The sequence below is a fragment of the Neopsephotus bourkii genome, unplaced genomic scaffold (assembly GCF_033783945.1).
Source record: "Neopsephotus bourkii isolate Nb327-2 ecotype Australia unplaced genomic scaffold, CSIRO-AGI_Nbou_v1 NB_107, whole genome shotgun sequence".
NCBI lineage: Eukaryota > Metazoa > Chordata > Aves > Psittaciformes > Psittacidae > Neopsephotus > Neopsephotus bourkii.
Window position 1 is genome coordinate 7,978,653 of NW_026900624.1, and position 12,188 is coordinate 7,990,840.

Genomic DNA, 12,188 nt, shown 5'->3' on the forward strand with positions numbered 1-12,188 from the left:
GTGAAACTGACCCATCAGTGAAGATTCTTTATTAACTGTTTTAAACTAAAATGAAGCCGGGCAAACCTTTAATTAAGATAAGGTTTGCTATTAAGTTCATCACACTCATTGAGCTAAATCAGCTTAAAAACCAAGTGAAGTTAAACCAGAATACCTTCTGCATTTCAGGATGGTCTCAGTGGCAACCACTCTGTGAGCACCTCCACAGTGGTATCATGTTCACTTACCTGTGTTCGTTTCTTAATCAAGTGTTAAAGCAGCCTGGATGACGTGTTGAATCAGACTATACACTGGAGATTAAGTTTTTGCAAACCAGTTGGAACAGCCCTGCAGATCAGTTATTCCTTTAAAGGCTCTCCGTGCTAAACAAAGAGGCAGTTGGAGAATGTATGCATTTCTAAAGCCACAAGGAGGAGTTTAGACTTGCTCTTGACAGATCTAGAAGAACACCCCAAATTAGCTAATGGGCTAACACAAATGCTAATTCATGTTTCTCCACAGACCAGCACTGTGGAGGAGAACTTGGTGATTATACTGGCTACATTGAATCACCCAACTATCCTGGAGACTACCCAGCTAATGTTGAATGCATTTGGAATATAAACCCACCCCCAAAGAGGAGAATACTCATCGTAGTACCTGAGATATTTCTCCCAATTGAAGATGAATGTGGTGATGTTTTAGTAATGAGAAAAAGTGGTAAGTTGCCAGACATGGGTTATAAAAATATTTACTGCAAACTGGCTGAGTGGAAAGTTCATACTGAAGGGAGAACTCTCTTCATTTACCCAGTGTTTTTAAAAGGATTGGTGAATGAACTTGGCACAGCAAGTTAAAACAGAACAGTGTACCAATAACAATTAACAGACTTACATTAATTATTCAAGTGTCTTGGCTGAATCACAGAGCGGTTAACAGGCTTCTGTCTGGCCCAATTATGACATGGGATAAATCACTGCCATTATTGAAGTCAACAAAGCTATGCTAAGTTATACTGGGAGAGCTATTTCCAGTCATCTGTACAAGCTGTACTCTTAACATAGCCTTTGCAAGTATGTGTACACTGCAGTTACTGCTAAATCTGGGCAGTGACACAGGTTGGTACACCTGACACCCACAGGAAATCCAAAGTTTTCCCAGTTTTATGAGGAGTGGGGAAGTTGTGAATGCTCCATCCCTGGCTGGGTTGGACAGAGCCTTGGGTGACATGGTTTAGTGGGAGGTGTCCCTGCCCATGGTAGGGAAGTTGGAACTAGATGATCTTAAGGTCCTTTCCAACCCTAACTATTCTATGATTCTATGATTTTATGTGGTGTGTCTTTAGGAAGTTAATTCAACAACTTCTGAATATAAGGTGCCAATGAGATGCACTCCTTCAGTCCTGTTCAGGCATCCAGCTGCTGCTGATCTGTTGCTGAATCTCCAAGATTCTTCTATCCGTTCTATCACAAGAAACTTCTGCTCTCAATGTCAGCTGAGAAGCATAGTGTCAATTTGACATTTGTCACTTCTCAAGAAAGGTGCAAAAAGTTATTTTATAAAGAACATTTATTTATTTAACCTTCTTTCTAGCTTCTCCTACTTCAATTACTACATATGAAACATGTCAGACTTATGAGAGACCTATTGCATTTACCTCAAGATCAAGGAAACTTTGGATTCAGTTCAAGTCAAATGAAGGAAACAGTGGCAAAGGATTTCAGGTCCCCTACGTGACTTACGATGGTGAGAATTGCATTGTTTTCCACCTTCGTGTTATATCCGAATTATGGAAAATCATCTTGTAGAACATCTCATACACTGATTACAGGGAGAGAGGAAGAGGAAAAACCTGATATAACTCATTCTTAGTCCAGAGAATTACATTAAAACTACTTGCAAAGACTTCGAAATAATATCTACTTTTATTTTTGTTACTTTTTCTAATACTTTAAGGATGGACAGCACATTACACAGAATGCTTTAAGCATTAAATAAGACTCTTTTTAACTGACATTTATCATATGCATAATGAGAATAACATTTGCTGTGCATTTTGGGACACCTCTTCATCAATCCTATTGGTAACACAGCCAGTTTTGAAAATTCTAAATTAATAAAATCACAAGTCCAACTGAGAAAGAAAAAAAAACAGTGATACTAAAAGAAATATCTTTTCAGTAACCACTTTCATAAATCACATTTTAAAACACCCTGGTTTGTCACATAAATTATGTATTGAACTGTGTATTTTGGACTTTGGGATGATTTCTCTTTTAATGAAACAAAGACTTTTCTGTGGTACCTTTGGCAGCTGTTAGTTCTCTTTTCCAAACACCAGTGAAATTTTGTGAATGATGAGAAAACCTGGATTAAATTGGTCATTCTGGAATGAAAATAAGAGCTGTTTTCAGGGCAGAAATCTGGATCTGCTTCTGGCTGTACTGCTGACTTCACATATAACCTCTGACTGTTATTTCATATCCCTGGTCCTGTTTCTTCATCTCTAGAACGTAGATAGTAAAACATTATCTGAAGGGAGTAGTGTTCTGGGGCTAAGTTAGTATTTATGTGGATAATTCAAAATTAGTGTTCTAAAGCAGTGCAAAGTTTCAATGTGTTTAGATTAGACTACAGCAGCTTGAGAGACACTGAATAATTAACTGGATACTAAATTTTTGCCCTTTGTTTTGAAGAGAAGTTCTAACTGATGTCTGGCTATTACCCTTCCAAAGGATGTCACAAACAGTCACTCATCTGATCTTTATTTTTCAGAGGATTACCAACAACTAATAGAAGACATTGTTCGAGATGGACGATTATATGCATCAGAAAATCATCAAGAAATTCTAAAGGTGGGAAAGTTCTGCTTTATCCAAGGCTAAGCAAGAATTCCCTTTACAAAATATTTTTCCAAGATACCTGACAGGGTCACAATATTTAAAGCTTTAGTGTGACCCCAAATTAAATTCTCTGCCTTCTGAAGTTTATGTCTGTATTTGGAGCAACACAAACTCAGTAGCTCAGCTGGGCTGAGCATGTGCTTAAGTCCTTTGATGAATCAGGAACTAAAGTAAAGGTAAGCTAATATGATTGTATGTTAGAAAAATTAGTCAACCAAGAATAAAGGAACTATTGTTTGAAGACCTGCCTTCTGGCATGTGCTTAAATGAGTCATTAAGTTGGCATTTCCTGTGCTTTAAAAATGTATTTGCCTAAATCGCCAACCTGCCTCAACAAGACATAACCATAATGTCGCACTGTAAGCTGCCCATGAAATGGTTTTCCAAAGGTGCAAGCAACGTATTGGAGAGAATTGTGGAGGAATGCTGCTAGGCTGCCATGTCTAACAATCAACTAATTCAAGTTGAAAAAAGGCTGTTCAGGTAGCAAAATTCAGCCATGTAAATATCCAACTTGGAAGGACAGGAACTGAGTGTTAGCCAGCTCCCCTGGCCAGCCCTGCCAGTATTCTTTCACTAGATCTTTGAGGTTGATGAGGTCCCAGCTGCAGTGGATACATAACGGTCAGGCACAGGCTCAGCTGAGGCTCTGAACCAAGGCTTTACCAAGGTACGGGAGAGGAGCAGGGCATCACTTGAAGGCCAGCCTTCTCTCTTGCTTGAGCAGGGAAGGGACAACAGCATGGAGCAGCCTGGAAGGGCACCCAGAGGCAGTCTGTAGTCCTAATGCCTAACTTTTGCAACCAGTTTGTGGTTAACCCAGCTGCTGCCCTCTCAGGGCCTTCCAGGAATGCTAATTGCAAAAAAACTATCCAGCACAGCAGAAAGATGTATCAGTATAAAACCACAGCAACATGGAGTAGTTGCCCTACAGCGCTGTACCCAGAATCAAGCTTTGAAAAAACCCAGGTTGCTGTTCATTAATGTTGAAAGCTGTGCAGGCACTAAATCCAGACCCTAATTTTATCTAATATATATGTTGTCTCCCACAGGACAAGAAACTGATTAAAGCTCTCTTTGATGTACTGGCACACCCACAAAACTATTTCAAGTACACAGCACAAGAGTCAAAAGAGATGTTTCCAAGATCATTTATAAAGCTACTGCGATCAAAAGTTTCCAGATTTCTACGACCATACAAGTAGTCCAGTGGTATTGAATTGTTGGTTATTTTGCATTCCTGTCAAATATTGTCTTTCCTCCGTAGTAGAAACATTTGCTAATTTGAAGGCTCTTTTTTGCAGTCTTTGTTCTCAGTTGTATATCGAAGAATACCTATAATGTTTTATAAGCATTCAAAGCCAATGTTCTGAATGGGATTTTTATTACAAAAGAAAAAAAATGTGCATCCTTGAGCACATCTAGTAGAAAATCCAAATTTGTGTCTGCACTAGTGTACCTTCACTTCCCATTTGAAATTACATGAGATAGAAAGTATTCTTTCCAGCTTTTTCTTTTTCATCAACAATAACTTTCATCAAGCAAAGATGGAATTTCTTCAAATTGGATTAAACTACCTGCAGATAAGTTCTGTTGTAGAAAGAAGTGTGTAATATAAAATTTGCATTTTGAATTGCACTTGAAGTTTATATTTGAATCTCTAGAAGAAAAAACTATCTAAATTTTGCTATCTGTCCTTTGTGGCTGAGTGGAACCTCTGTCCAGGTAGACATCAAAAGGGAAAAAATTAAAAACAAAAAAAAGAAAAAAACCACAGATGTATAATTTTGTTTTGTGACTTCAATGAGATTTGAGTTCCTTGTCCTGGCCTCCTAATGTTTTTGTCTGTCCTCTTCTAAACTTCTTCAGAGGTTTGCCATTGTCAGTAACTTCACTGAAACAGATTTAGCTCTGGATTTCCATACACCAATTGGTCCCTTTGAAGACATTTACAATAGGATAGGTGAGAAATGAACAACAACAGTAGTAGTCTTTTTTTTTCTTTCTGTTAATAGAGCATCTAATTAATTACAATATATAAATATATAAATATATACTTCTATTTGTGGGTACATTGGTAATGTTATCTTTAGTTACTGTAAATATTATTCATGCTTAAATCTTAAATCCCACTCACCCTATTTACCCATATCTATTTGTAAACTTTGCTTAGATGATTAAATGACTTCTCCCAGTACTTGTCACTTCCGTTTACAACAAACTGAAGCCTTTTGGCGTTTTGTAATACTGGATAATGGTTTAGTCTGGGACAATCTCTTCTGACATACATTATTCCAGGAGAAATGAGTTAAGATGCAAATGCTGTCCAGTAAGGGGTCAGCTGTTGTCTCTTCTTTGGGCACCCCTCATGTGCAGACCAACAGAGTTAACCATGAGGATGACACGCATAGAGGTGAAACTCTTCATTGAGGAGGAATTTCTGTAGGACCTGCCACCTCTGAAATGCTGGGAACAGACCTGTGTCACAGGCCCAGGCTCTGTGGAGGTGAGGGGTGAACAGGACACAGATGAAAGCAGGCCCTGCAGTCTTGAGAGACCTGGCACTCCCTTTTGTCACAGAATTGCAACCACGGGAGCCAGAGGGGCTGCAGGAGAGCATTAGCCTTGTGGTCAGGCCTTCCTTATGGAGTGACATGTACTGGTGGGTTAAGAGGATGATAAATCCTATGTTTTCTAGCACAGGAGATAATTTCAACGAGAGAGTAGCCTTTTTTTAATACTATTTCAGCCTCTTTACTCTAAAGTCCCTTCCTTTTGTGTATCACTTTCCCTTTTGATCCTATGAGTTTATTACATGGAGTAAATATCACACTAGCATACTCTCAGAAAGAGACTAGCACACCATTTTGCTTCACTGTTGGGTTCAGGGTTTTTTCTGCATATCTATCTACCCTTTAGTTTAACATACGACTGAATGCTCTCAAAGACATACATTAAGGGTAGTTATGATTAACTTGTTACACATTTCCCTTTGATCAAGTACTGATTAAATTTACAAATCTGGTTTCTGTTGGCTACAAGTGGTTGAATATTCCATTTCTTAAGTATTCTGTTGAGCTTTCCTACGTAGACATCTTGTAATTTTGCTTGCCTTCTTTCCTTTCCTGTTGAAGAGTATAGTTTTTTTATTTCCGTGTCTGAACAGTTTCAACTTAGAGGTCTAACAACTCATCTTTTCCACTCATGGATCTTAGGTCTTTGACAAATTTCTCTTTAGTATATATATATTCATATATTAACCCTCATTTTAAAATGCAGTATCTCCACAGAAGTCCTTTGTTAAAGGCTATTAAACCTAACCTTCTATGAGGATGTTGAAACTACTTTTATTAAGTATTCATCATGGGTTACTATAGGTGGACATTTGAAGGAGTACAACTCAGCAGTCCTAGACTCAGTGCATGTCTGGAATTAAAAGAAAGTTGTATGTATTTTTTTCTTTAACAGGAGTTATTTGTAGAAAATAATTAAAAAGGCAAAAAAATTTTTTAGGTACTCAGTTATGTAAAAGTGCATAGCTAAAAAACTACTTCAGCTGAACAATATTCCAATGTCTGATATGTTCAGAATGATCAGAATGGGTCAGGAGTGCAGCCACTCTACTGAAACAAATGAAGGAAAAGATAGGAAAGATACGGAGAAAAATAACTTACTCCTTTGCTGAAAGGTTTGCAGCAATCATTAGTATCTCAAACTTTAGTAAGTAAACTTTAGAACCTGATGCTGTGCAGTGAGTTTAGTAAAATCCTTGTTAAATTTTTGCTTAACAGCCCACATATTTGGACATAATACCACAGTATGACACTGGTGCCAAGCTGAACAAACCTACTCTCTGAAGTGGGGCTGAAAGTCATTGCCTTACAAATCCTGAAACCACTAACATTTTCCAGGTTCTTTAACTACATTGGAACCTAGTATTAGCGACTACAAGAGGGACATGTCCCGGTCATGGCCCCTGTTAGTGGGGCTTTGGTAGAGCTGTGAGAGGTGAACACAGGAGGGATCAGCTACATTTAGCTCTGGTACCACTTGCCCTTACTTACAACACATTAGTTCATCCTGACAGACATCCTCAGAGTGTGTGTTAGCTCATATTCCCTGGAGCCATATCAGGGCATGGAGTACATAGTCAGGACAGGGCACTAGAGGATTTCTGTAGCAAATGCAGACTTTCTGTTGCTGAAAGAAGTAAAAGAAGAATAATCGAGCCATCAAAGTGAAATGTTTCAGAATATACAGGGGTTTCACATATATTTAGGAAATAAGTCAGGTCTGAATGTTGCGGCTTTGCATAGAAATGGACGTGCAAATTTCTAATGAAAAAATTAACAACAGGTGGTCTATAATACTGCCTGAACTGACTTCAGCTGTACAACAGCACAGTGTTTTTACACGAGCTCTAAAAGTGCTTTTGCTTTCACACTAGATTTACAGTTACAAAAACTGGTGGTCACCACGTAGGTGAGCTCAGCTCTTCACTTGTTAATGTAGGTATAGAGTGCCTTCATTGTCAGAAGAGAACATATTGCTACTATAAACCAACAATACAACAAGGAATGTCTTCTTCAATGGAGAAGGCCTAGACACGTTTGGGAATCAAAAAAACATAGAAGGAGAAATATAGGTGCCTTTAAGAAAACCAGCTTTGTGAAATGAATCAACACATCACAGAGTAGAAAATTTTGGCTTTTAACCTAAACATGAAATATTGCATTTAAAAATATTCAATAAATACAGCCCTGTATTTGCTCTTATAGAATTACATGTTGTGTGCAGGATAGGTGCAACAGCACATTTATGTGTTATTACAGGAAGGCTGGAGAAGTGTCCATTTGTGATTGCCCAATTCCACATCACAAAATGAGCTTTTCATTTTCAGTTTGCAAATGCCTGTATGCTTAAAAGCTGCACCTGTAGCACTTAGAATTTTAAGCCTCTCCTCCTGCTTTAAATACTGCACTTACTTTCAGTGAGGTGGTGGTGAATCATCCCTAAATATTCTCCTGTGCCACCACATCACTGCCTGGATGCCTGCTGTGGTCCAGGAGACTGCAGCAATCAGAAGTTGCTAATCAAGCTCTAAGTCCTGTGTGATTGCTGTGGCAAAGTGCCCGTGTGTGTCCTTTAAGTAAGGAAGCATCAGCATTCAGTGCTCAATGGTTTGCCACCTGCACCTTGCTTGCAGTAGCAAGATTTATTCTGCCCGATGATTTTGCTCACCGAAACTGGATTTAAAGCTGCTGAAGTCTTCTTTCAGCTCATTTTCTTGCCCGCCCTTCCCCCAGCAAACATTGGATTTTTACCTGAAGACCAACTTTTCAAAAGAAACGTATTTTCTCATTGTGCCTCCCCCATAGGACAAAGTTAAATTACAGTACAATATAACTACTAAGATTTAGACTTATCTTTCCTATATGTTAGCTTCATATTAGGGTATACTTAAAAGTAAGTAAGCTTACTTAAAACTAGCTTACCTAGTAAGCTAGGTTTAGTTTAGTTAATATCATTTTAGACTATCTTAAATACAGGCTTGGTCACAGAGTTTTCAGATTCTGCATTCTGAGTTTTCAGCTGTTCACCTGCAGCCCTGTGTCTGTAAGCAGAATGTAAAGATGCAGCCACATGAATAAGGAACATGCTTATATGCATTAAACATTCAAAGAGGAAAGCCAAACCCCACCCCCTGCCCTGCTGGTAAGCACACACAACTGATCCAGATTTCTCAGGGTAATCTTATCCATATGAACAGTCCAGTTTTAATCTTGCAGATAACAAGTTACAAACTTCAGGAGCAGAGCAGTGGTTTAATTCTTACGTAAGAACTGCTGACTGGTATTTGCCAGCAAAACCCAGCTGCTCCATGACAGTTCCCATGTCTGGACTCTAAATACCTTTGAGCACTCTTAAAAAAGATGCTGGAATGAAATCTTCAACAGGTGAATCCAGTGGTGAATTCTCAGCCACCTCAGGGGTCTGGATTTTCCCTTTTCCAGTGATGGGAATGAGCAACACACACAGTTACTTGTACCTGTGTCATGAGTTCAAGTAGCTGCATTTTTGTCATAGTTTAAAACCACTGATTGACAGGGATGGTACTAACTGGAGAAGTTCTGTAGACTCTCAGTACTTTGAGACTTTGATGAAACTGTTTTCTAGGATGCAAGACTGTTGTAAGCACTCGGCAGGGAGGGGGAGACTTTTGTCTTCAGTAAGAATTTACATAATAAAGTAAATTTCTGTAAGGTAGTAGGAACTTATTCCTCAATGTGAGACTTGGATTCAGAGAGAAGTCTCATGTTTTACCATAACATTTTTCATCTGAATAGAAACAGAATGGGAGTTGAACTCCGAATGTCAAAAACTTGCTATCTAAGTATCTGAATATATACAATTACAGTTTGTTCTTTCATTTATTTATTATTTTTCATCACTAAGCTTTTAATCTATAAAATTAATATGTAATATACAAGAGTAAAATGTACAGAAGTACCTTTAGATGTAATAATTTAAACCATCTGTATTCAGAAAGCAGACATAACAAGCTTAAAGACATACAAACAACTGCAGTTCAATTTTAGCTGAATTTCTCAATATCTAGAAAAAGAAGTGGCTTTGCTTAATTAAAGTTTATTTTAGTGATTGTGAAAATATCTTTTTTAGAGTTTTTGTTACTTTTTAATTAAAATTATTTTGTAAATATTGTTTTCTATGTTTTATACCTTAGAAAGGCCATTAATTGGCATTGACAGCAGCAGATACTGAGCACAACAATGAAAAAGGTACTGTAGGAGACCGGGGTGGATGTAGTCAGCAGCCAGATTTATCCTTCCAGGTTACTGCTCTTAGTATTTCTGCAGTCACACTGGCATCAGAGGAAGAGTTTTATGGGGCAGTTTAACCTGCTGAATTTCAGAGAACTGACTATCAAGTGTCATTCTGAAGTGCTTATTATTTTCATAACATATAACGAACATTTTAAAGTTAGTACTAGTTCTTCTTCCATTGTTATGATAAGAAACAACACAAAACTCAGAAATAAAAGGGAATCCAAAGGATGATGCTCAAGTATAGTGTAAAGACAAACAAAAGCAGGGCATCTCTGTGCTTCCAGCTAGCAGTGGAAGTGCTAAAACCTCATACTGGATCAGATCATAGAGCCTTTTTTAGGCAAAACTGCCACTGAGGTCAGTGGTAGCTTCACCTATATAAAATTCACTATGATCACGTCCATCATCAGTTAAGCAGGGATTTCTGGTAGATTAGGTTTGGGGGGAGAATACCTTGAGCGTAATATTGGTTCCTATACTGATTTGCTCTGTGTGATTCGGTGGGCAAGAGTGACATTTTGAACTAAATGCTTATAGATGCTGCTGGGACTCGGAAGCTTTATTACCAATGTAAATTATGTACAAACAGCTATTTCCATATGAAATGTACCATGGTAGTTTAGGGCAAAGATAGTGAATAACTGTACAAAATTTGATACTTAGAAAATAAAACACAGGGGTCTAAGCCTTACCAATATTTTAACAATACTGTCAGATTAGTAGTAGAAAAGGTTGTTGTAAATGTACCTTATGAGAAAATACATTTCCTTTTGCCTCTGTATATTAATAGCTTTGATTTCCATGTCAAAGCTAAGAATGAAGCATGTAATAAAATTTTTGTTAAAACTGCTTTCATAATAAATGTAAAATGGAATGGATGTCCCTGCCTGACATTTATTTGTGTACATGAAAAAGGCTCCATGCACCAGTATAATGCAGACAGAAATCAGAAGAGAACTTCGCCTTTTGATAGCATTCACATACTCCAGTCTGATTTTCATCTTGAGGCAACAGAGAGCTTGCTCTTCTTCATCAAACAACTGGAGTTTGTAAGTCCTGGGGCATAGAGTTAAGTGCCTTCCAAACAGACTTCAAGAAGAGTTTTTCAGAGCAAGAAGAAATCCTGACCACAGCAAAGCCCTGCATCACCAACATCCCTTCAGGACCTTTAACATCTCTTAAAATAACTCTGATTTTACTAACTGTACCTCCTGCAAGTGCCCTTACCCACACACCTCTCTTGAGAAGCAGCCTCAAAGAAAAAAGAAAGAGGAAGGAAGCTTTCTTGTGCTGGTGGCCTGATGGGCTATTCCCACCACAAGCTGCCACTGAAAAGACCACTGACTTCCAAACTCACCTGCTGCTTGTTCCACTGAGGACTAAATTGAAAGAAAACTACACTTGCACTTTGAACCAATGATTTAAAGAGAGATCAAAAGTGTCCTTTCTCCCTCTAGCCCTGCCATAGTAAAAATGTATTTGCCCAGGCCTTCCTTGCTGCTGAATTTTACAATGATAGATTTTCACAGTCCAAGATTACAAAGCAAGCAGATATCGTACAACCAGTGGCCCAAGTGATGCTGGCAATGATGAAAATGGATGATGACAAACTGACAGAAAACAGACTATCATAGGTCAATTAGATCTGATTTAAGCCATCTTTTGTGCTACAAGAAGTACAAGTCACTAAGGATACACAGCATGCCAGACCAGACAAAAATCATGGATGTTGTTAATGGAATTGCTAGCACCTGGTAACAGGTTTGCCACTCAGCAGTGCTTGTTCAGAAGTGAGCACAGCTTGTCAAGCATTGTTAAGACTACAGCAGCCACCTACTGCAGAACAGACAGGAGAGCTCATCTACCAGCATGGTGCTCTTCTGATATGTAAGTAGTTTATCTTATTAACAGAAAGCATTTATCATATGACAGTATGCACTGCTGTTTTTATATATGTTGTAAATGATGTAAATACTGTCTGTATGACCGATGACCTGTCACTGGCAGGTTTGAAAAGTAGAGAGAAACAGATAAATTCTGACTGGAAAAAATCAATTACTGCCTTTCCCAGCTAATAGCACTTCACTCAAGTAATACAGCCAGTTATCCTCATTGCACTCCAAGAAGATACAGCATCACTTTAATCAGAATACAGATGTGCCATGTGAGATGGCACTCAGCTGCCTTTATCACTTCAAAGCTCTAAAGGAGTAACAGGAAAAATCAGCTCCTGTCAAAGGCAGGGAAAAGCTGACCTCAAAAGTTCCTAAAGGTCATTGGAAGTCAAGTTAATTACTGCTAACGAAGTATCTGTGTACAAGGGCAAAAGGCATTAAAGGTTCAGCAAATGGTTTATTTGAGAGCATATTGCAGCATTTACTGTAAAATACACCAGAAATATGTTCCCTCGCCTCCTTTTTATTGTTAGGTTAAGGGTTTCTCCTGCTCCTTACATCCC

General features: G+C 38.3%; 1 protein-coding gene across 3 annotated transcripts in view; it reads left to right on the forward strand.

The window, feature by feature from the left end:
• The window catches only part of SCUBE1 (signal peptide, CUB domain and EGF like domain containing 1), a 214,748-nt gene extending 204,140 nt beyond the window's left edge, over nt 1–10,608 (forward strand). For all 3 annotated transcript variants that reach the window (XM_061359341.1, XM_061359320.1, XM_061359330.1), the window contains 4 exons: nt 502–699; nt 1,573–1,725; nt 2,755–2,834; nt 3,935–10,608. In XM_061359341.1, the coding sequence (XP_061215325.1) occupies nt 502–699; nt 1,573–1,725; nt 2,755–2,834; nt 3,935–4,087 (584 nt within the window). In that variant the 3' untranslated portion in view covers nt 4,088–10,608. The remainder of the gene's footprint in view (nt 1–501; nt 700–1,572; nt 1,726–2,754; nt 2,835–3,934) is intronic.
• Nucleotides 10,609–12,188: the final 1,580 nt, after the last annotated feature.